General features: G+C 39.1%; 1 protein-coding gene across 4 annotated transcripts in view; it reads right to left on the bottom strand.

The window, feature by feature from the left end:
* Window positions 1-24,180, bottom strand: part of ACBD6 (acyl-CoA binding domain containing 6) — a 203,217-nt gene that overhangs the window by 26,549 nt on the left and 152,488 nt on the right. For 2 of the 4 annotated variants that reach the window (XM_070384839.1, XM_005901563.3), the window contains exon 7: window positions 14,571-14,601. In XM_070384839.1, coding sequence (XP_070240940.1) covers window positions 14,571-14,601 — 31 coding nt within the window. Of the gene's footprint in view, window positions 1-6; window positions 60-7,046; window positions 7,106-14,570; window positions 14,602-24,180 lie in introns of those variants that run through there. The other 2 variants (XM_070384841.1, XM_070384840.1) reach the window with 2 other exon arrangements.

Here is a 24,180-nt window from a genome sequence, read left to right as displayed (position 1 = left end):
GTACAGTGTTACTCCAGTTCTTCATGGTACTGGATGAGTTGGTTCCTCTGCCAGCAAATCTGAAGTATTTATAGCAACAGGTTAGAAGTTAGAGGCTTTCTGTTTTCCAGTTGGTGGCACTATAGCGTAAGTTTTTGGTTTCTTTCACCTGAGCTGCCTCTTGTTAAATCTGAGTTAGCACTTTCTACCTTCTGCTACCTCTTAGCTGTGGACGCCTGCCCTTGTTATTAGTTCTTGTGTCTCTGTGATCACTGGTGCCTCGCTTCTACCACTGTTCTGGGATCACCACCTGGTGCACCAGGATGGTGGGCTCTTCCCTTGTGTCTGGGATTCCTTGAGCCACAGGCTTAGCCACTGGAGGGGGAGAGTTAGGGAAAGTGGGATGCAGGGGTTGTGAGGGCACCTCTCTGTGTCCAATATCATAAGGTTAGTGGGCTCCACCACTGCAGTTGGGGGGCAGTTGGCTAGAGTTGTGGGTGCATCAACAGCTGGAGGGATGGGGGTCCTAGGCCCGACTCCTACTGTTGCCCAGCTGCCTGCAGCTACATGTGCGCTGGAGCCATGTGCCCTGCTTCCCCTGCTGCCACCGGATTCTCTGGGGCTGCGAGCTCAGCTGCCGTGGTGGGAAGGCCAGGACTGCAGGTACCACCTCTCATATTTCCTCAGTTCTGCCTCCTATATTCCACTTCACTGACCTTTAGATGTACAGATATTTGGAATTCTCTGGCATCCTGGTGTGTTGAGCAGGGGCACCTTTGTTGAATTACTAATGTTTTACTGGTTATAGATTGAAAGGGAGAGAGAAAGGTAGCTTTTCACTCCACCATGTTGCTGACATCACTCCTCAGGAACTTCCTCAACTAAAAAAAGAACATCTGCAAAAAACCTATAGCTAAAATCATACTTACTGTTGAGAAACTAAAAGCTTTCACACTAAAACTGGGTATAAGGCAAGGATATTCACTCTCACCACTCCTTTTGAACACTGTACTGGAGAGTTCTAGGTAATGCAATAAGCCATGAAAAGGAAATAAAAGATATACAGATTAGGGAGAAAGAATAAAAATATCTTTGTTTGCAGATGACATGATCATAGAAAATCCAAAAGAACTGACAAAAAAAAAAAAAAAAACCTCCTGGGACAAATAAGCAATTATAACAACATTGTAGGGTATAACACTAATGTACAAAAGTCGATTGCTTTTCTATATACCAGCAATGGACAAGTGGAATTTGAAATTAAAAACATAATACCATTTACATTAGTATCCCCAAAATGCAATACTTGAGTATAATTCTAACATGATATGTACAAGATCCATATGAGGAAAACTATAAATCTTAAAATCAACAAAATAAATAATTGGAGAGATATTCTATGTTCATGGATAGGAAGATTCAATATCAAGATGTCAGTTCTTCCCGACCAAAATCCCAGACTGTGGATATGAACAAACTGTACAGTTTATATGGAGAGGCAAGAGGCCCAGAGGAGCCAACACAGTACTGAAGTAGAAGAAAGCTGGAGAACAGACACCATCTCACTTTAAGACTTACGATAAAGCTATAATAATTAAGGCAGTGTGGTATTGGCAAAAAAAAAAAAAAAAAAGAAAGAAAGAAAACTAGGTCAATGGAACAGAATAGAGGGCCCAGAAACAGACCAACAAAAATATTCGATATAAAGATCATGGAGTAATTCTCTCTAGGAGAGCAGTAAAGGGTGTTGGAACCCTTCCTTTGCCTTAAGGCACTGGCTAAAACTTCAGTACAATTTTGAATCAAAGTGGAGAGAGTGGACATCTTTGCTTTGTTCCCACTCAGAAGGAAAGCATTCAGCATTTTACCATTAAGGATGATATCAGCTAATGATTTCTTCAGGTTGAAGAAGTTCCCTTCTATTCCTATTTTGCTCCATTTTTTTTTTTCTCCCCAAATCATGAAGGAGGTTCAAGTTTTCAGTGACTTCTTCTACGCGTATTGAGATGATCATGTTTTAGTTTTGGTTTTGATTTGTCTGATAGGGTGAAATACAATGATTTTCAACTTTTGAACCAACCTTATATTCCTGGGATAAACACATTTGGTTTTAACTTATCCTTTTTGTATATTGCTATGTTCAATTTGCTAACACTTTAATAAAATATTTTTGCATCATTCATGAGACATATTAGCCTATAGTCTTCTTTTCCTGTAGGGTCTTTTTCTGGTTTCGGTATTAGGGTAATGTTGGCCTCATAGAATTTGTTGGGCAGGGTTCCCTCCCCATTTTCTGGAAGAGTGTGTGTGTAGAATTGGTATTATTTCTTCCTAAAATATTTAGTAGAATTCCCAGTGAAGCAGTCAGGGCCTGGGAATTTTTGTTGTGGGAAAGTTTTCAGTGGCAGATTCAATCTCTTCAATAGACATAGGGCTATCTAGGTTCTCAGTTTCTTTTTGAGAGAATTTTGTTAGTTTGTGTCTTTTGGAAATTTGTCCATTTACTCTAAGTTATCTAATTTATTGGTAAAAATTGCAAATAGTGTTCCCTTACTTGCTTCATAATATCTGCAGGATCTGTGTTGATGAGTCCCTTTCATTTCTGAAGTTGGTAATTTGTTTTTCCTTTTCTAAACTGGTCTGGCTAGAGGTCAATCAGTATTATTGACCTTTTCAGAAGTTTTCAATGGTTTCATTGATTTTTCTATTTCAGTGATTTCTGCTTTGATCTTTATTTTATTACTATATGTACTTTGAGCTTAATTTGCTTTTTCCAAAACAAATTTTTAAGGTGGAATCTTAGATCACTCATTTGAAACCTTTCTTTTTTTAAATAAAAGTATTCAATTTTCCTCTAAGCACTGCTTTAGCTGCATCTCACAACTTTTGAGAGGGTGTTTTTATTTCATTCAGTTAAAAATATTTTCTTAATTCTCTTGGAATTTCCTCTTTGACCTATGAATTATTTACAAGTGTGTTTAGGTTTCTCACAATTAGGGATTTTCCAGATATGTGTCTGTTGATTTCTAATTTAATTCCATGGTGGTCACAGAGCAAACTTTGTATGATTTCTTTTATATTTTTTAAAAGTTTGTTTTATGGCCTAGAGTATAGTCTATCTTAGTAAATATTCTATATTTATATTGAAAAAATGTATATTAAGTGTAAACATTCTATAGATGTCAATTACGTCAAGTTGGTTGATACTATGGTTCAGGTCTTTCATATCCTTGGCTGAATTTTTATCTACTTGTTCTATCAATTACTCATTTATTGCATGACAAGGGGTTGTTTTTTCTTGCCTTTTTTATGCTTCACAATTTTTAAATGCAGAAATTGTATGCAGGAGGACAGTGGAGGCTGAAGTAAACAATACTATTTACAACCAGAAATGGGCATACTTTTTCTTTCGTCATGCCATTAGTATGGGTGTTGAGTCAGTCTAGTCAGCCATTGAACTGGGTTTGATTTTGTTGTTGCTGTGGACAACTTTAGTGCATCAAAGGCTTTAAATTCCTCCAGCTGTGGGCTGTTGCCACCTTATGCTTAGTTTTAAGAGTCGGGTGCCAGAAGGTATTTTCAGTATTCTCACTTCACCCTCAGCTTTTGGTAGTCTGAAATATCTAGTCAGCTGCATATCTACCATCTGTATTCTTTCTCCTTCCCTATCAATAAGACTGCTACTGCTTATTTCTCAGAGTGAGGCTCATGGTGAGAGTGGGATAGAGATCTTCATGCTTTTGGGTTACTCTGAGGTGGAAATTTCTCAACATTCCTGCATCCTCCCAGCTCCCCCAGAGGTCAGCCAAACCCTGCCTTGTGTGACAGGAAATATGTCCTGAGTGGGAACTTCCTGTCCTGCCCTCAAGGGACAAGAGACCTCTGCTTTGTGTCGGCGCAGGGTCCTGCGCTCAGGGGCTCCCTGTCCTTCCCCAGGGGCAGATGGGTTTTACTTTCACTCCTCCTCCAAAGGCAGTGGATATGTCCCTAGGCCCAGGAGAGGAGGAGAGAGCAGAAAAGCTTTCTGCTCGTCCCCCAGTGGCTTAAGGACTTTTCTTGGTATGAAATAAGGGTCTAGGGAAGTGGCAGGCTTTCATTTCTGTGTACCATTGAGGAGGGAGCTCTCTGTTCTCAATTTGTCTAACAGCACCCAGTTAATGAAAGAGTACATGAGTGAAACGTGTTCTTGGGTCTGATGCTAAAATGTCATACCAGCTCACTTTTAGAATTTGTTAATTTTAGCTGTTTTCTTCTTATCTGCATTTATGGTGGCTGCCTCTTCCTCAGTTGTTCTATCAAAAGCAAAACAGTTGGTGTGTCTTACAGGGGCTTGTCATTCTTTGGAATCTGCCTTACTTTGCTGACATGCAACTTCTGCTATCTGATGGCCCTTTAAAAAAGTACAGCTTTGCAGATTATTTAGCATTTTCTTTTTGTTAGTGTAGAAACAATATTCTGTTGCTATTTTCTCTATCTTAAGTGGAAGCAGAACTTTCTGGGAGTTTAGTTTTAAATTATTTACTAGGAACATTTCTTCTTTTGCACTTTGTTGGTACTCAGATAAAGATAAAGAAGCTTGCATGGTTCCCTTGATTGTCTTCTCTCCCCTGGTGGGTGCCAGGGCTCCTTGGTTATAAACTGTGAAGTGGGCACAGAACCAACAGCTGAAACAAGGCTGTGATAAGTCTGGGAGAGCTTTGGTGATTCTTTGTATTATCCATCCTGAAAACTTAGGTACTAAACTCTAATCCATAATAGCACAGACTCGGGGGTGGTTCCAAGGGAACAGAAATGGAAGATAGAAATTTTTCTAAGCTAAAGTCAAACCACTTGGGAACCCTATCTCTCTGCCTTTAGTGGGAATTCTTAGATGACTACTAGAATTACAAATGTTAAATTAATATTTGAATAAATGAATAGAGAGTAGGAGAAAAAGGTGTGTGTGTACTACATCATGTCCAACTTTGCAACCCTATGGATTGTAGCCTGCCAGGCTCTTCTGTCCATGGAATTTTCCAGGCAAGGATACTAGAGCAGGATGCCATTTCCTGACCCAACAACTGAACCACTGGCAGGCAGATTTTCTTACCACTGTGCAACCTGGGAGGTTCAGGAGAAAAAGGTGCAGAAAGGACAATTTGCCTATTCTAATCCTGGGACAGGAGTTAATGGGTTGAAATCATCTTTGGGGATATGCCTGAGACAGGGAGGAAGGCAGAGACAGAATATCTTTATCAGTAAAGTGTTCAGGATTATAATATTCCTTTGAAAGTTTAAAATTATCTCCCCAAGTGAACATTTTCAAATTTTACATTTTTGAAAGATTTTTACCATGAAACACTATATACACCAAGTTAGATTCCAATGGAAGACAGTCTCTTAGAAAATAAAACAAAGTTAAAGACACATTGCCTAATATCAGGGAGCTGTGAAAGAGGATATTTATCCTGCACAGAACTAGTTACATGACATTTATATTTTAAGGAATAATCATTTAACCTTTTTGCTGCAGCTATCACTCTCAACTCATTGTGAGAAATACTTGGTTAGGTTTTAAAATTGGAACTTTTATAGCAGTATCAGAGGAATAAATTTCCTAGTGTATAAATCTGTAATACCACGGTCTGTCAGATCACACTTGAGCTCAAATCTAACCCAACACTTGAGACTGCTAAGCATAAAGATCAAGGCTCAGCAGATGTGGACTATGGCTCAAGACACTAAGCTAGCTATGTCAGGCAAAGGGGCATTAATTTCATACAACCTGTGTGATGATGTGACTTTTCCAGCAGTATGACACAAGTTATGAGTACCAACCCAGAAACGGAGCTTAAAACTGGTTTACATACAGAGAACTACAGCTAACTAGCTGAGAAAAGGCTTAACTGGTCTGTATAACAATCCTCTAACCCAAGATATATAAATGAAATTTTAGCTCAACTGTAGCTATGAAGTGAGATTTAAATTTGGAATTTAAGGGTTACAAAACAGTAACTTCAGAGTAAGGGATATGTTACCCACAAGGAAAGGAGTTTTATTAACAAATTCCTGGGGTTTATGCAAAGACTGGTACAAAGTTGCAGTAGGAAGAAAAAAATAAAGAACAAAAGGAGAAAGATTGATTTAAAGGACAAGAAGAAAACACACAAGTGAATCTTACCCTGGAGTGAGGAAGGCACTTGTAATACCTCTTGGAGAGTCACTGTTGATAGGCATCAATAATGTTTACATTTAGCACACAACCCCCTGCATGTAGAGCTACCCAACAGTTTTTGAAATTATATGCTCTGTGCTCCCAATTAGATGGTGAGCTACTTGATTATATACTTTTCTATATTCTCCTCTTCATCTAACACAGTATTGGGGATTAGTATTTGCTCAAAATTCATTAGTTAATTGACTTCTCTGCCTTTGGCATCTTCAGTGAAGCACAATTCACAAGGCAGAGTCGTCTTTCAGAAACACATGAGCTGCTCACGCTCTCAAAATGGACAAAGACAAAGAAGATGAGGGCGAGATGAGAAGGAAGGGGTGCAAACGTTTTACCAAATTAATGAGGGGCTACTAGTGCCTACAATGTGCTGCAAAACACAAAAACATTCGTAAGCTCATCTCGGAGAGGCTTGAGCTAGTCTATAGGGATTAGAATAGTTGCTGGATTTATGGTACCCTGGGAACCTCTATTTGTCAAGTGCCATGGAGGCAGCCCTGACACTGGTACAGGTGAAGATGAATTTTCATTCAGAGCAGTGAGCCTTCTGACTCCATTAATCCTCGGGGTTTTGATGATGAATTTCTTTCTTTTTTTTACTTTATTTATTTTCACTCTAATGCCTCCTCCCACTGCCCTGAAACAGCGTGCAAGGAACAGAACAGATGGTGCTTTACGTGGAAGATCGAGGGCTCATGAGGATACAAAGCCTGCCCACTCTGAAATCACATGACTGCACGTGCAAGGAAAAGCCTTGATTTCCCCTGGGAGACACAGATGCAATGATGTTAGTATTCCCAGTGGAGGGGGAGGAGGAGAGGACTAACAGGCCATTTACAAGGAAGACCACACTTACACTAATACACTCTTCAGCAAAGACCATGTTTAATCACAAAATAACAGGAGGACAGATACCTGAAAGTTCAAAAACACCAAAATAAGACAGAGGCAAATGAAGGTTTAGTATGCCACTATGCAAAATGCATTTTGAACAAACCAGTAGGGACATACAGTAGTAGAACACTGGCCTCTAGTTAACCTGCCATTGGCTCTGACCCAGTTTTAATCGGAAGAAGGCAGGATTTACAACCTGCTTAAGGATGGAGTTTGACAACTGCTATAATCAGAAGAGCTGTCAACACAAGGACAGCTGTCAAGCCAAACTGTAATTCATAAAAAATAATAGCTAAGCCCCCAAGACATCCCCAACACTGTGTGCAATCACTGGATTTAACCATACTTAGAGTGTTATGAAAGTTCTAAGAACAGGTTAAGGGTCCTAAAATAAAATCAAATCAACAAATAGCTATTGAATGTCTATTAAATAAAAAATTCAATAATATTAAGTGATTAAATGGATAAAATATGCCCAGAAGATTCCCTGGCATATAGTAGGTGCTTAATAAATTGTAAAGTATCAACATTATTATTACAAGCAAAACTCTGTTTTGACAGTCTTAAAATTGGGCAAAAGTCTAGTGACCTAGTAAGAAAATCTAAATTAAAAATTAAATTGCACCTTTAAAGTATTAATTCATGAAATATTTCTGAGTTGTCAGAATATTTTAGTTTTATATATTTGTAATGCCAAAACCTCTAATACTATTTGAGTGTTTAATTATCTTGATTATAACATATGTGGTATTAGTCTTGTTATTTCTACAATAATATGAGAGAAAGAGATCATTTTACTAGATTAATCTTGGGCAGGATTCCTAATTCAAGGATAAATAATTTTTATCAGTATCTAGTGAGTCTTAATGAACAGAAATAGGAATGTCAAGGCACATAAATGAACATATATGTGTGTGTTTACTCACAAGTACAGTCTTGAAAAACAGCCTGACCCACTGATCAGGGTGACCAATGATAAAAGATTTTCATTTATTTCTATAAAAGATTATCTCCCAAAAAATTATGTGTGCTTTAAAAGGATACTAGGACTGTAATTATTTATGGAGTTATGAAAAGACCGGAAGTAGAGTTAGAAGACCTGGACAAGTATTTTGGCTCTGCCACCTACAACACGTTACCCTGTCAAGGTCACTTCACCTCTCTGGACTTCAGTTTTTTATCTGTAAATATAGGAAAACAGGGCCTAGCTAAGGCATCTGTTGGAAACATTAAGAGATTATATGTATGAAAACAGTAACACCACCATCTTATCTATCAAGGTTTGAATTTGTGTGTGTGTGTGTAACTTTGAGTATAAAATACATACAAAAGAGTACCAAAATAAAAAACTTTCTTCAGATGAATTTATCCATGTAACTGGCACACAGATCAAGAGTCAGATCATTATTAGAATCTCAGAAGCACGCTCACCCTGTTCAGCCCTTTCAGATGCTACCTACCCAGTTCCCCAAGGTGCCCAATATCCTGTGTGCTAATGACGGAGGTGAGTTCTTCCTGTTTTTGATCTTCATATAAATGGAAACATGCAGTACATACTTCTTTTGTGTCTGGCATCCTGAACTCAGTATGTTTATGAGGTTCATTATTTTACACTGTTTCTTTTGCAATTCCATTTCGTATCTTTCTGCAGTGCCTTTTAGAACTGCCTTTCAGTTCACCAGAGTTGTTGTTTTTTTTAATTTGTGCAAGTTCTGCACTTTAACCTATTCATATCGTATTTTTCTGTAGCTTTTCATTTATTGAAATTCTATTTCATTCTCTTTGAAATTCCCTTGTTCTTTTTTGGAGTGTCTTGTTCTTGTGTTTTCGAATCCTTGATTTCACACAAGTCTTTTTTTCTGATAATTTCTATCCAGTAGTTTTACTTAAATTCCTTAAAGTCTAATCCTGTGGTTTACTGTGTCTGCTGACATTCACTCAAGTGTATTCTGTAAGTTTGAATTGTGTGCTCATTTTCAGCAGAACTTCTTTCTGTAGGAATTTTGTGCTCTATTAGTTAAGGGAGAGAAGTTTAGCATTTGCTTCTGCCAGGCCCTTTAGGGGTAACCAGCTGAGTGCACTTACTATGTTAATTTCTCAACATGAGAATTTCTGAAACAATATAAATTTAAACCCCAAACTTGCTTGATATGGGGCTTTTTTTTTCCCACCCACATTCTGGTCTGGGGCAGATAACCTTGTTGTCCTTCCTTACACTAGTAGGTCAATTTTCTCTAAGCTACTTTTCCCCTACTGGGGATGCAGTCCTTAGAGGGTCTTGGTCTATGTGCAGGGTCTCAGTTCCAGCTTCCATTCCTCATGAAGCATCATTTCCAGGGTTTGCTGGCACTGAAATCCAAGCCCACAGTTTTCCCAGATTAGATACAGTCAGTGCCTCACACACTAGCACTATGGTTACCAGGTCCTTATTTATTTAGGGTGGGAGGTGAAGGACACCCAATGTCCGAGGACATGTTAGCTTAAAAAACATGTTTGGTATATTTATCCAGCAAATAGTTGATGTTCATTAAATATCTGAATGCTGCTGCTGCTGCTAAGTCACTTTAGTTGTGTCCGACTCTGTGCGACCCCATAGATGGCAGCCCACCAGGCTCCCCCGTCCTTGGGATTCTCCAGGCAAGAACACTGGAGTGGGTTGCCATTTCCTTCTCCAATGCATGAAAGTGAAAAGTGAAAGGGAAGTCACTCAGTCATGTCCGACTCTTAGCGACCCCATGGACTGCAGCCCACCAGGCTCCTCCGTCCGTGGGATTTTCCAGGCAAGAGCACCGGAGTGCATTGCCACTGCCTTCTCCAATATCTGAATGAATCAATTACAATTAAGAAGTTAAGTGGTATTTACAATACTAATAGAGCCTATATAATATTTAGATTTTAAATCATTTAAATTTAATTTTCAAATAGGGAATATGGTTCCAAATACAGAAGTCATTAAAGGGTTTATAGGAAAAAACTTATTCTGTGCTTGTATTCCACACTTCCTCCCTTAGGCAATCAACATTCACTTTTGTGTATCTTTCATTTACTAGCAAATATATACAGATATATTCATGGCAGCACAGTATATATACTATTCTTCACTTTACTCCTTTCCCTTAACAATATATCTTAGAGAATTTTTTCGTATCAGAACAAAAAGAAAATATAGCTTATTTTGAAGCCAGTCAGAAAGACCTTTGAATAATGTCAACCCTGTTACTATCCAGAAGTGAAGTTTACATATATCAAATTAAGTGGACACATTCCCACGTCGGTAAAGGCATTTACCCCAAATGGTTAACTACGGATGACAGAATGGCTCATCTACATTCTCAAGGGCATATTTAGTCTGGTGTAACTGTTTCTGCAGTTTCTGGATGGAGAAATGAAAGGAAAACACCACATGTACCACAGAGCAGGTACTAAAAAATGTCTACTGAATGAAAAAAGGATTGAGGGGATGGAAATAAGAACTAATAATTTGCTTTCTTTTTAGACATGCCACACATTTCCTAAACTTGTGTATGTATAAAGAATACTTTTTTTTTTTTAAGATTTTTGCTAATTATTTTAAATTAGAGGACAACTGTTTTACAATATTGTGTTGGTTTCTGCCCTATTTCAACATGAGTCAGCTATAGGTACATGTATGTCCCCTCCCTCCTGAACCTCCCTCCCACCCCATCCCACCCCTCTAGGTAGTCACAGAGCATTGGATTTGAGCTCCCTGCATCTGATTCAATCTCTCACTTAAATTTTTTGAGCCAATGAAACTTGTTTAAGAAGAGAGAAACTAAAACATATTTTCCACAAATGAGTTTAGAAGGACTAGGATATTGTTCCAAGGACAGTTTTGTTTCCAGCTGAAGATTAACAGAGCATTTAACGGGACTTCCCTGTAGCTCAGATGGTAAAGAATCTGCCTGCAACGCAGAAGAGCTGGGTTCAATCCCTGGGTCAGGAAGATCCTCTGGAGAAGGGAATGGCAATCCATTCCAGTATTCTTGCCTGGAGAATCCCATGGACAGAGGAGCCTGGCAGGCTCTAGTCCATTGGGTTGCAAAGAGTCGGACAGGACTGAAAGGCTAACACTAACCACATGAGCATTTAACAATACGATCAACCTCTGATGAAACTGACACGGTATCTTTTTCTTCTTAGATGAAGTGTTTCCTTCCTTCTGCTTCTGAGAAGCAGGTCTTGCTTTCTAAGCAGTTCTGTTTGGCTTTACTAGGAAGCTGAGTGGTCCCTTCACACCTGCACTTTGAGTTGTCAGTCACCACGGTCCCCAGGCCCTAATGCAGCCCTTGAATGGCTCACTGAAATTTGATGAACCTCAAGCATGTTCATAACAGTTCCAATGAAGTCCCACGAATCCACTTACACTGCTTATGCAACACACTTTTAAAAGAATTTTACTGTGAGGAACTCCCTCCTTTTCAAAGGAGGTTGCATTGGCAGAGTTCTCTTTTTAAGCAGAGCGGTACACTCTGGACCTTATGGCACATATTTTGAAACAAAAGTCAGTTTGCTTCTTGAAGCCAGGCGTCAGGAATAAGGCGCAGCCCCGAATTTTTTGGTGACGCCCTCACAATCACTGTTGGAGTGCCTGACTTAATGCCTGGTTCAAACAGGTAAGAAAGAAGCTGAGAAAAGTGTTTTCCTAGACTGAAAATCAGAGTTCAGAGTCGCCAACGTTTGGTGATGTTAGAGGAGCTATATGACAGACTTATATGAACATGTTTGCAGAGTGAGAGATGTGAGCACTGTGGAAAGTGGGAGGGGAAGGCATTTGTTTTTCTTTCCTTTCCTGGTAAATTTAGAGATAATGGGTTTGAATTTCTAGCTCTGTTAGGTAAGTTTACTAACTTCTTTGAGTTTTGATTTCCTCATTTATAAATTGCAGAAAACAATAACTACTTCAGAGGGCTGTTTATAGAAAGGAGCCTTGAAATTTCTTGTGTACTGTGATGGGCACGCCTTTCAAAGGTATTTGGTAACAAAATGTACATGTATGCATATATGTGTGTGTGTATATATATGCAACTTAACTATTTTAAGTACAGAAACAGAAGAATATAAAGGCTAATAAAACAAGTTTTTGGCTATTACAAGTAATGCTGCAGTACATGTTCTTACTTATGTTTCATTATACACATGTTGGGGAGTATTTCCAGGGAATATACTAGAAGTGAAATGGCCAGGTTGTAGGGTATGTGTACCCTTACCTTCAACTTCACTAGATTTTTGCCAAATTCACCTCCAAAGTGATGCAGTGGTTGGACACTCCCAATAGCAGTATATGAGAGTTTCTGTTCCTCCACACCCCAGTTCTATTCTTCGCACATGTTGCGTGCGTGCTATGTGTATGCTAAGTCGCTTCAGTCGTGTCTGACTCTTTGCGACCCCTTGGACTGTAGCCCATCAGGCTCCTCTGTCCATGGGATTCTCCAGGCAAGAATACTGGAGTGGGTTGCCATGCCCTCCTCCAGGGGATCTTCCCGACCCATGGATTGAACCTGCATCTCCTGTGGCTCCTGCATTGCAGGTGGGTTCTTTACTGCTGACCCACCGGGGAAGCCCTGGTGCACATATTTTACATGTTGCCAATCTGTGTGAAGTTATATCTGAATGTTTTAATCTGCATCCCCTAATTATTGTTGGGAGACATTTCTCCAAGGGATTCTCATGTTTCTGTACACCGTGTGACCAGAGGTAAAGATAGCTTTTATGCTAGACTGTCTTTCAAAAGATGTTCATATAGTGAATGACCATTGTCAACGGAGGTACTGCTTCCTTCTAGAATAGAAGGCAGGTTTGTTTATTGTCCAGTATGATAAAGACATGTGTTGTCCAGGCCAAAGGTTGGGCAAAGCTGCTGGCAGCTCATTATAAAAGGCTGGAGATCCCTAAGCTTAGGATTCCTAAGCCATGACACTACGTGTCTAAGATCTGCTGAGGCTTCTCTTTGTAGCTCCCATGGGACTCAAGGGGAAATGACACAAACATGAAGCTCATGCTGCTTGCTGTGCTGTGAACAATAGTCTTCTGTCTCTGATCCATGAGTTTTGTGTCTTTTGCCAGCAAAATGGCAACCCACTCCAGTGTTCTTGCCTGGAGAATCCCAGGGACGGGGGAGCCTGGTGGGCTGCCCTCTATGGGGTCGCACAGAGTCGGACACGACTGAAGCGACTTAGCAGCAGCAGCAGCATAAAACTGCATCAGGCTAATTGGTAAGAGTTCAAGTAGTGTATGATCTCAGACTATTCATAGTTCTTGGAAGTTATTGGTGAGGGTGAGCCTCTTGTTTATTGGTTATTTGGCTCTTTTTCATTTGTGAGCTATCTGTTTTTTGGGGTCTATTTTTTCCATTTGATTGTTTCTTATTGACTGGGAGATGTTCTTGATATATACTAGTTTAAATATTGATGGCTGTCTTTTATTCAACTGTGTGTGTGTGTGTGTGTGTGCGTGTGCGCGCGCGCACGCATGCTCAGTCACTTCAGTCGCATCCAACTCTTTGCGACGCTATGGACTGCAGCCCACCAGGCTTCTCTGTCCATAAGATTCTCCAGGCAAGAATACTGGAGTGGATTCCCATGCCCTCCTCTAGAGGATCTTCCTGAGCCAGGGATCAAACCCACATTCCCTGCATTGCAGGAGGATTCTTTACCCACTGACCCACCTGGGAAGCCCTTATTCAACCATGCTCATATCCAAATAGAATAAAAGTAGCAATACTTTTTCTAGTACTTCAGTTTCCAAAGTACTTTATTATCTCTTACCTATTACCAATAGCTCCTTAAGAGCCATATTACTTCCATTTTACAGATTATCCTCTATTTTACAGATTGTTTAAGTGAAAATTACTTAACGAGGCTAATCAGTTAATAGAAGAAATAAAAAATCAAATCTATTTTTCTTCACATCAAGAAAGTATTTCTTACAAGAGAGATTCTAGCTCCTAAGTAACAATGGTTAGAATCTTAGTTGTCACTGATAATAACAGGAATGAAATAATGAAATTTCAAAAGGGAATTGGAGGAACCTTCATTTCTGTTGACTGTGTAGAAATGCTCAATTCATTACGAATGTGTCCATAAGAATTTTAACATATAATCAACTTTAGAGGTTATTAATCTATTTTTTAAACATAAAGTTATTGTAGCTCTGCTGCTGCTAAGTCGCTTCAGTTGTGTCCGACTCTGTGCGACCCCATAGACGGCAGCCCACCAGGCTTCCCTGTCCCTGGGATTCTCCAGGCAAGAACACTGGAGTGGGTTGCCATTACCTTCTCCAATGCATGAAAGTGAAAAGTGAAAGTGAAGTCGCTCAGTTGTGTCCGATTCTGTGTGACCCCATAGACGGCAGCCCACCAGGCTCCGCCTAGTGGTTGGCATTTTTCCAAGTGCTATGTAGTGTTGGACAAAGCTGAGAAAAGCAAATAAAGTCAAATATAATTAGTAATAATTTAAAAACATCTTACCATAATGTAGAGCTGTTTGACCTTCATTGTCCTATAAAAGAAACAAAGAATCTAAGTTATTGCAAAAGTATGAAAATATATAAGCTATAGCAAATATTTGATATACCAAAGTTCCACAGGTTTACCAGCTACAGGAAAAGAAGCCAGTTCTTTAAGCCTCACAGTAACCTCTGACCAAACTCTCCATCTTGGAGAAAAGGAGAAGGTTGAATGGTAACTTGTGCACTGCAGCAGCCACAGAGTGACAGGATGACTAGATCTGCAGATATTAAACCAAAGGGAATCCTTTAAAATGTGACAGTTTGATTACCCAATTAGTGGCAGAAAAATGGCCATTTATCATGGCCAGCATTATAATGTTTTTTTTTAAAGTACATTCCCAAAATCTATCTAAGAAGTCTATGATTTATAGTAAGAATTAGTAGCTTTGTAACCCATTTTCAAAGGTTCAGATTCCAGGCTTGTAACACAAAGTTTTCTAAGCATATCAAATATTATACAGAAATGTGATTTCAAGGCACACAAAATCTCTACAAGTTAAGGCAAAAATTCCCACATATACTCAGGAAAATCCAACTGTTCAGCTTAATTTTTATTTCTTTAAAATCAAAATATTTTAACTATATAAACTAATTATTGATGAGTACTTTTTCACGATGCTATTTCTTTTGAATTCAATTTTTATTTTACATTGGAGTAGTTGATTTACAATGTTAGTTTCAGCTGTATAGCAAAGTGATTCTGTTATACATATATCTATTTTTCAGATTCTTTTCCCATAGGTTATTATAGAACATTGAGCAGTTTTCTGTACATATTGTTGGTTATCTGTTTTATTATATATAGTAGGATGTATATGTTAATCCCCAAACTCCTAATTGATCCCTCCTCCTCTCCTCTTTGGTAACCATTAAGTTTGTTTTCAAAGTCTGAGTCTGTTCTGTTTTATAAATACATTCATTTGTATAAGTTTTCTAGATTCTACGTATAAGTGATATCATATGATTTTTGTCTCTGTGTGACTTCATTCAGTATGATTCATTTGTATAAGTTTTCTAGATTCTACGTATAAGTGATATCATATGATGTTTGTCTCTGTGACTTCATTCAGTATGATAATGCCTAGGTCCATCCACGCTGCTGCAAATGGCATTATTTCATTCCTTTTTATGTCTCAGTAATATTCCACTGTACACATATACCACATCTTCTTTATCCATTCCTCTGTCAATAGACATTTAATTTGCTTTCATGTCTTGGCTATTGTGAGTAGTGCTGCAATGAACATTGAGGTGCATGTATCTTTTTGAATTGTGGTTTTCTCTGGATATATGGCCGGGAGTGGAATTGCTAGATCATATGGTTGCTCCCTTTTTAGTATTGAAAGGAACCTCCATGCTCTTCTCTATATTGTGTGCTCAGTTGCGTCTGACTTAGGGGCACCATGGTTGTAGCCTGCCAGGCTTCTCTGTCCACCACTTCCTACTCCAAGGATCTTCTTGACCCACGGATTGAACCCATGTGTCTTGTGTTTCCTGCATTGGCAGGCAGACTCTTTACCACCAGGGCCACCTAGGAAGCTCTGTTCTCCAAATAGTACTTGTATCAATTTACATTCTCACCAACAGTGTAGGAATGTTCTCTTTTCCTCTGCATCCTCTCCAGGATTTATTATTTGCAGATTTTTTGATGATGGCCATTCTGACTGGTGGGCTTCCCAGGTGGCTCAGTGGTAAAGAATCAGCCTGCCAATTCAGGAGACTCAGGAGACACAGGTTCAATCCCTGGTCAGGAAGATCCCTTGGAGGAGGAAAAGGCCACTCACTCCAGTATTCCTACCTGGAGAATCCTATGAATAGACGAGCCTGGTGGGTTACAATCCATAGAGTCACAGAATTGGACATAACTGAGCACACACATATTCTGACCTGTATGAGGTGATACATCTTTAGTTTTGCTTTTCTCTAATAATTAGCAATGTTCAGTATTTCTTCATGTGTTTTTGGCCATCCATATGTCTTTCTTAGAGAAATGTCTATTTAGATCATTTGCCCATTTTTTGATTGGTTGTTTTTGGTTTTGTTTTTGATATTGAGTTGCATGAACTGCTTATATATTTTGGAGATTAATCCCTTGTAAGCTGCTTCATTTGCAAATATTTTCTCCCATCCTGTGGGTCGTCTTTTTGTTTTCTTTATGGTTTCCTTTGCTGTGCAGAAGCTTTTGAGTTTAATTAGGTCCCATTTGTTTATTTTTACTTTTTATTTTCATTACTCTGGGAGGTGGACCTATAAAGGTATTGCTGTGATTTATGCCAAAGAATGTTCTTCCTATGTTTTCTTCTAAGAGTTTTATAGCATCCAGTCTTATATTTAGGTCTTTAATCCATTTGAGTTTATTTTTGTGTATGGTGTTAGCGAATATTCTAATTTAATTGTTTTACATGCAGCTTTCCAGTTTCCCCAGCATCATTTATTGAAGAGACTGTGTTTTTGCCATTGTATAGTCTTGCCTCCTGTCATAGACTGACCATAGGTGTGTGGGTTTACTTCTGAACTTTGTATCCTGTTCCATTGATCTGCATTTCTGTTTTTGTGCCAATATTATAGTGTTTTGATGACTGTAGCTTTGTAGTATAAAGTCAGGGAGCCTTATTTCTCCAGTTCCATTTTCCTTTCTCAGAATTGCTTTGGCTGTTCAGGGCCTTTTATGTTTCCATGCAAATTAAAAATTTTTTGTTCTAAAAATTTTGTGAAAATGCCAGTGATAATTTGAAACAGATTGCATTGAATCTGTACATTGCCTTGAGTAGTATAATCATTTTGACTACATTGATTCTTCCAATCCAAGAACATGGTATATCTTTCCATCTGAGCAATGCTATTTCTTAAGCTGAAGGCAGATGATCACGTTACATGAGCAACACATAATCAGGATGATGGATAGGTGAAAAGTAGAATTTAGATTAATTTGATATGCATTTAGTATGTGCATGGCCATTCTTGAGCCCCTGGTAATTAAGAATAAATGATTAACCATTATTGTAAATGAGACAGAGTGGTATTATGATTTAAATCAACTACTCTTAGACAAACCATATCTACCTTTCCCATTTCCTAAAGACTGAATATGGGGGTTGGTTCCCAGAAGGTTTTGGGTGTGGTTCTATTTAATCTCCTTAGAAGAAAGGCAAAAAGTTGCCACGGAGAGCTTATTTTCTGGTTCAGATAGGTGGTTAGAAAAAAGTAATTCTTTAACACCTAGAGAAGTTTAGCAGGGATAACAGCCAATGGGTAGAAGACAACTTTGAGGCAATGTAGTTTGATTAAACTGTTTTCTTACCAGGAATTGGAATTCTCATTGGATTTGGCGGTAACATGTGGGTAGATAGGTTGGAGGAGATATGAAAGATGTAATTTTGAGGAACCTTGTGAGTAGGGTAGATTCAGCTGAGGTGCAGCACTGCTTACGTTTGGGATTCTCATTATATATCATAAGGATAATAATAAACTCTAAGGGTAGTAAAAGATGGACAGCAGCACCAAGAAGTCAGAAAAACAAGAGATTATTTTTGCCTACTCGTTTCTTGTATTTTTCAATTCAGTCCCTACTTTGCTCCTCATTCCTCTTTGCCTTGCCCTGCCCTTGAGATTAATGACAGGTAGGGGAAGAGAGCTGAGGCAGCCACAGTAAACAAGATCCAAGAGATGATAATGAGGGGTGGCAATGACAGTGTGAAGTTGTGTTCCTGAGTATCTGGATTTACCTGGCTACAGTCAAGGGCAATTTTGAAAGAACTGCATTGCCCACTATGGCTTTAAACTTGTATCTGCTTTGCTAGTTTCCAAAGTTAACCAGTAAAAATGTATGTGTGTGTGTTTGTGTATGTGTACACACACTTAATGGGTTTATATATTCACATTTATGTGCACACACACCTGATGGGTTTATACATTCACATTTATAGTTTAAATGCTTGGCAACAGAAAATAATTTCAGAAAGGGTTTAATCTATTGCAACCTCAGGACTCTAACCTATGCATCCATCATGCAAGGTTATATTTTCTACAATTACCCATTTTTAGAAAGTGTAACTTTCTTGCTATTTGTGCATAAGTTCCTTGTTTAATTACTGTGTTCATATAAATATATATGCAGAGTTCAATTTCATTCAATTTGTAATTGCTTATCTTCACAAGAGAGGTAGAAGCATAATTTATTTCTTTTAATCACTTTTACCAATGAGTACTAAATCTATATCTCCACCTCAATCTCCAACTAATGAATTAATTTAAAATGTTTATTGAGCTCCTACTATGGTCCAGGCAGTGTTCCAGGTACTGGGAGCACAGAGGTGAGCAAGAGAGAGAAGGTCCATCATGTTATAACTCTTACATTCTAGTGGTAGAGGAAGTAATAAGCAAATAAATCTTTTCTGTAATAGACAGCAATAAGTGCTCCAAAAAGCATAATACAGTGTCTAGATGATGTGAGATGCTATTTTAGATCAAAAGAACAAGGAAGGGCTCTTTGAGAAGGTATGTACACACAGAGAATTGGGGAAGATTCTAGGGTGGTCATGCAACCTCCTGAGCTGAGCACATCATAGCACCCATCATCCTCCTGGTCTAGAAGTAAGCATGTCACTCAAGCCAAACCACTTAGAGTCTTCTCTTAGGATTTTCAAAATAGGATTCATGTCAATGTATGGCAAAACCAATACAATATTGTGAAGTAATTAGCCTCCAATTAAATAAAGTTATATTTAAAAAAGATTTTCAAAATAGAGCAAGGAGACAGAAGCATGTGTACAGAGAAAGCCTTTTTCTTCCTGGTCAAAAGAAAGTGGTGTATGAATAAAAACAGATACAAAAAGATAAATATTGTATTATTCCAGTGTATGAACTATTTAAGAGTAGTCAAATTCAGAGAGACAGAAATAGAACAGTGGTTACCAGGGGCTGCAGAGAGAGAGGAAGGAGGAATCATTGTCCCGTGGGTACAGTTTCAGTATGGGATGATGAAAACATTCTGCAGATGGATAGTAGTGACAGCTGCACAACAACATGCATGTTCTTAATGCTGCTGCTGCTAAGTCGCTTCAGTTGTGTCCGACTCTGTGCAACCCCACAGACGGCAGCCCACCAGGCTCCCCCGTCCCTGGGATTCTCCAGGCAAGAACACTGGAGTGGGTTGCCATTTCCTTCTCCAATGCATGAAAGTGAAAAGTCAAAGTGAAGTCGCTTAGTCGTGTCTAACTCTTTGCGACCCCATGAACCGCAGCACGCCAGCCCTCCCTGTCCATCACCAACTCCTGGAGTTCACTCAAACTTATGTCCATCGCGTCGGTGATGCCATCCAACCATCTCACCCTCTGTCATCCCCTTCTCCTCCTGCCCTCAATCTTTCCCAGTATCAGGGTCTTTTCAAGTGAGTCAGCTGGCCACCATCAGGTGGCCAAAGGATTGGAGTTTCAGCTTCAACATCAGTCCTTCCAATGAACACCCAGGACTGATCTCCTTTAGGACGGACTGGTTGGATCTCCTTGCAGTCCAAGGGACTCTCAAAAGTCTTCTCCAACACCACAATTCAAAAGCATCAATTCTTTGGTGCTCAGCTTTCTTTATAGTCCAGCTCTCACATCCATACATGACTACTGGGAAAACCATAGCCTTGACTAGACAGACCTTTGTTGGCAAAGTAATGTCTCTGCTTTTGAATGTGCTGTGTAGGTTGGTCATAACTTTCCTTCTAAGGAGTAAGCGTCTTTTAATTTCATGGCTGCAATCACCATCTGCAGTGATTTTGAAGCCCCCCCAAATAAAGTCTGTCACTGTTTCCATTGTTTCCCTATCTATTTGCCATGAAGTGATGGGACTGGATGCCATGATATTAGTTTTCTGAATGTTGAGCTTTAAGCCAACTTTTTCACTCTCTTCTTTTATGTTCATCAGGAGGCTCTTTAGTTCTTCACTTTCTGCCATAAGGGTGGGGTCATCTGCATATCTGAGGTTATTGATATTTCTCCCAGCAATCATGTCATGTATATCTTAGCACAATTTTTTAAATAAGAAAGTAAAAAGTAAAAGATGTGGATCAAAACTACAAGTGGCATTGTTCTCCACTTTTTGGAGAAAACAGGTGTGTGGGAGGTGAGAATGAAGTATTCACAAAGAAAAGAGTAGCAGTGAGAGATCCAGAAAGAATGAGAGTCTCTAATTCTTATCATTCCAACCCTGTCCTTGTCCTTCTTGGTTAGGTGAGCCAACAACAAAATACTCTCTAGGCAAAAGTGATCTTGTCACGTGCAAACGGAGTCCTGAGTAATACAGAACAAAAGGTTATTTATGACTCAAGCCTTGATCATCTTCCTCGCAATTTTGTGACCTCCGATTCCCAGTAAGAATACCTATCTGCACATTCACATCTGTAAATGCACTTCACTCTGCTTGAAATCTGTTCTCCAACCTTATAGTGTTCTGCTCTTCTCTCTTGTTTTAATATCCATCTTTGATATATTTGAGCATTTTAAGCAGACGTGTAGTCCCTGTATTTCTTTTATTTGAGCTCAGGGAGAGGGGGCAGGTGGTGATACATGTGATACTTGTGCTGCCTGAGATTCGTGTACTGCTGATTACTACCTGTGTGCTTTATAATTTGGGACTGTGAATTCATTTTAAGTGGGGTTTTATCTGTGAAAAATTCTGTGCTTTGTTCCCTGAATGGAGATTCTGTCCCTCTAGAATGATTTTGCTTTTGTTTCTGACAGACACCATGGAAATAGTATCAGTCTGAGATCCCTACATTGGGTTCTTAGCTTGGAGATTTTTGAACACCTACTTAGTGTAAATTTAAAAAGGGCAAACCTATTTCTCATCCCACCTCCCCTCCTGGGCTTGGAGTGCAGGCTAAGAAAAATTCATGTCAGCTCTTTGTTGGAGGGTAGATTTTTAATGTCTACTTTTCCCTGATGGTGGCTGCTGTTTTTTGAGAGATTTCTACCTTATAGATACTGGGACTGTCAGATCCTTGCTTTCAGGACAGTCAGGTGTTGGTTTAAACTTACCACTTTCTTTTTAAAGCTTTGGGATTATTAAAAACTCAAGGCTTACTAATTTGTTTCTTAGCTGTGTTTGTTTTGGCCTTTGGAGAACAACTTTACTTTTTGGTAAGCTCTACCATATTTCCTACATTGTGGAGCATAAATGCCAAATGTAATTATTCTGGGGCCCAAACAATCATGAACTCAGTTCACAGTTAACTCAGTGAAAAATTACTTTTTCAGTTTTACTTCCAGATGCTTTTTCCTCCTGTATGCAGAGGACGAGTTGGTCTCTCTTGAATTTATACAGATTTCTTTCTTTCCCCACATGTATTTCTACACTGATTCTTTCTTTATAATTTTTGATCATTATTTTCATTTTATTAATAATTATTTCCTTTAAGGGCTAGATTTTCTTCTCTCCTGAGATGGGGCACCCTGTCAAATGTAAGAAGTATGTGTTTATTTAAAATTGTATTTATTTATTTATTGAAGTATAGCTGATTTACAATGTTGTGTTAATTTCTGCTGCACACCAAAGTGATTCAGTTTTATATACATATGCAATCTTTTTTTATATTCTTTTCCATTATGGTTGATCCCAGGAGACTGGATATAGCTCCCTGTGCTGTACAGTAAGACCTGTTGTTTATCCGTTCTAAATGTAATAGTGTGCACCTGCTTACCTCAAACTCTGAGTCCATCCCTTGCCTTCCCATCGGCAGCCACAAGTCTTTTCTCTATGTCTGTGAGTCTGTTTCTGCTTCACAGATAGGTCCGTCTGTATCACATTTTAGATTCCACATTTAAGTGATATCATACAGTGTTTCTTTCTCTTTCTGACTGATTTCACTTAGCATGATAATCTTTAGTCGCATCCATGTTGCTGCAGATGGCATTATTTTGTTTTTATGGCTGAGTTGTATGTATGTACCACATCTTCTTTATCCATTCCTCTGTCAATGGACATTTAAGTTGTTCTACGTCTTGGCTATCGTGAATAGTTCTGCTATGAATATAGGGGTGCATGTATCGTCCTGAATTATAGTTTTGTCTAGAAATATGCCCAGGAATAGGATTGCTGGATCATATGGTAATTCTGTTTTTAGTTTTCTGAGGAACCTCTATACTGTTTTCCACAGTGACCGCACCAACCTACATTCCCATCAACGGTAGGAGAGTTCCTTTTTCTCGACACCCTCTCCAGCATTTGTTATTTGTAGATTTCTTAATGATGGCCATTCTGAAATGGTGTGAGGTGGTACTTCTTTGTAGTACTGATTTGCATTTCTCTAATAATTAGCAATATTTTCATGTACCTGTTGGCCATTTGTATTTATTCTTTGGAGAAATGTCTGTTAAGGTCTTGGGCCTATTTTTCAATTGGATTGTTTGTTTTTTGTTGAGTTGTAGGAGTTGTTTGTATATTTTGGAAATGAAACCCTTGTTGATCACATCATTTGCAAATATTTCCTCCCATTCTGTATGCTATCTTTTTGTTTTATGACTTCCTTTTCTATGCTAGTTTGTAGGTTTGATTAGGTCCCATTTGTTTATTTTTATTTCTATTGCCTTGCTGCTGCTAAGTCGCTTCAGTCGTGTCCAACTCTGTGCGACCCCACAGATGACAGCCCACCAGGCTCCTCTGTCCCTGGGATTCTCCAGGCAAGAATACTGGACTGGGTGGCCATTTCCTTCTCCAATGCATGCATGCATGCAAAGTTGCTTCAGTCATGTCTGACTCTGTGCGACCCTATGGACAGCAGTCCACCAGGCTCCTCTGTCCACAGGATTCTCCAGGCAAGAATACTGGAGTGGGTTGCCATTTCCATCTCTACTGTTGCCTTGGGGACTGACCTAAGAAAACATTGGTACAATTTATATCAAAATGTTTTGCCTATGATCTCTTAAAGACATTTTATGGTGTCATGTCTTATGTTTAAGTCTTTAAGCCATTTTGAGTTTATTTTTGTGTATGGTGTGAGAGTATGATCTAACCTCATTAATTTACATGCACTGTCCAGCTTTCCCAATACCACTTGCTGATGAGACTTTGCCCCATTGTATACTCTCGCCTCCTCTGTTGAAGATCAACTGACTGTAGGTGTGTGGGTTTAATTCCGGGCTGTCTTTTCTGCTCCATTGATCCAGGTATGTGTTTGTGTCAATAACCAGGCTGCTTTGATTACTCTAGCTTTGTGGTGTTGTCTGAAGTTTTGGAGGGTTATGCCTCCTGCTTTGTTCTTTTTCTTCAGGACTGCTTTGGCAATGCTGGGTCTTTCATGGTTCCAGATGAATTTTAGGATTATCTGTTTTAGTTCTGTGAAAAATGTCATGGGTACTTTGCTACTCAGTCATGTCCAAGTCTTTGAGACCCCATGGACTGTAGCCTGCCAGCATCCTCTGTCCATAGAATTTTTCAGGCAGGAACATTGGTGTGGGCTGCCACTTCCTACTCAAGGGGCTCTTTCCAACCCAGGGGTCAAACCTGCATCTCTTGCATTTCCTGCATCAGCAGGCAGATTCTTTACCATTGTGCCACCTGGGAGTAGGGATCTCATTAAATCT

Source organism: Bos mutus, chromosome 16 (assembly GCF_027580195.1).
Source record: "Bos mutus isolate GX-2022 chromosome 16, NWIPB_WYAK_1.1, whole genome shotgun sequence".
NCBI classification, from domain to species: Eukaryota; Metazoa; Chordata; class Mammalia; order Artiodactyla; family Bovidae; genus Bos; species Bos mutus.
This window is presented reverse-complemented; position numbering and strand designations above follow the sequence as displayed.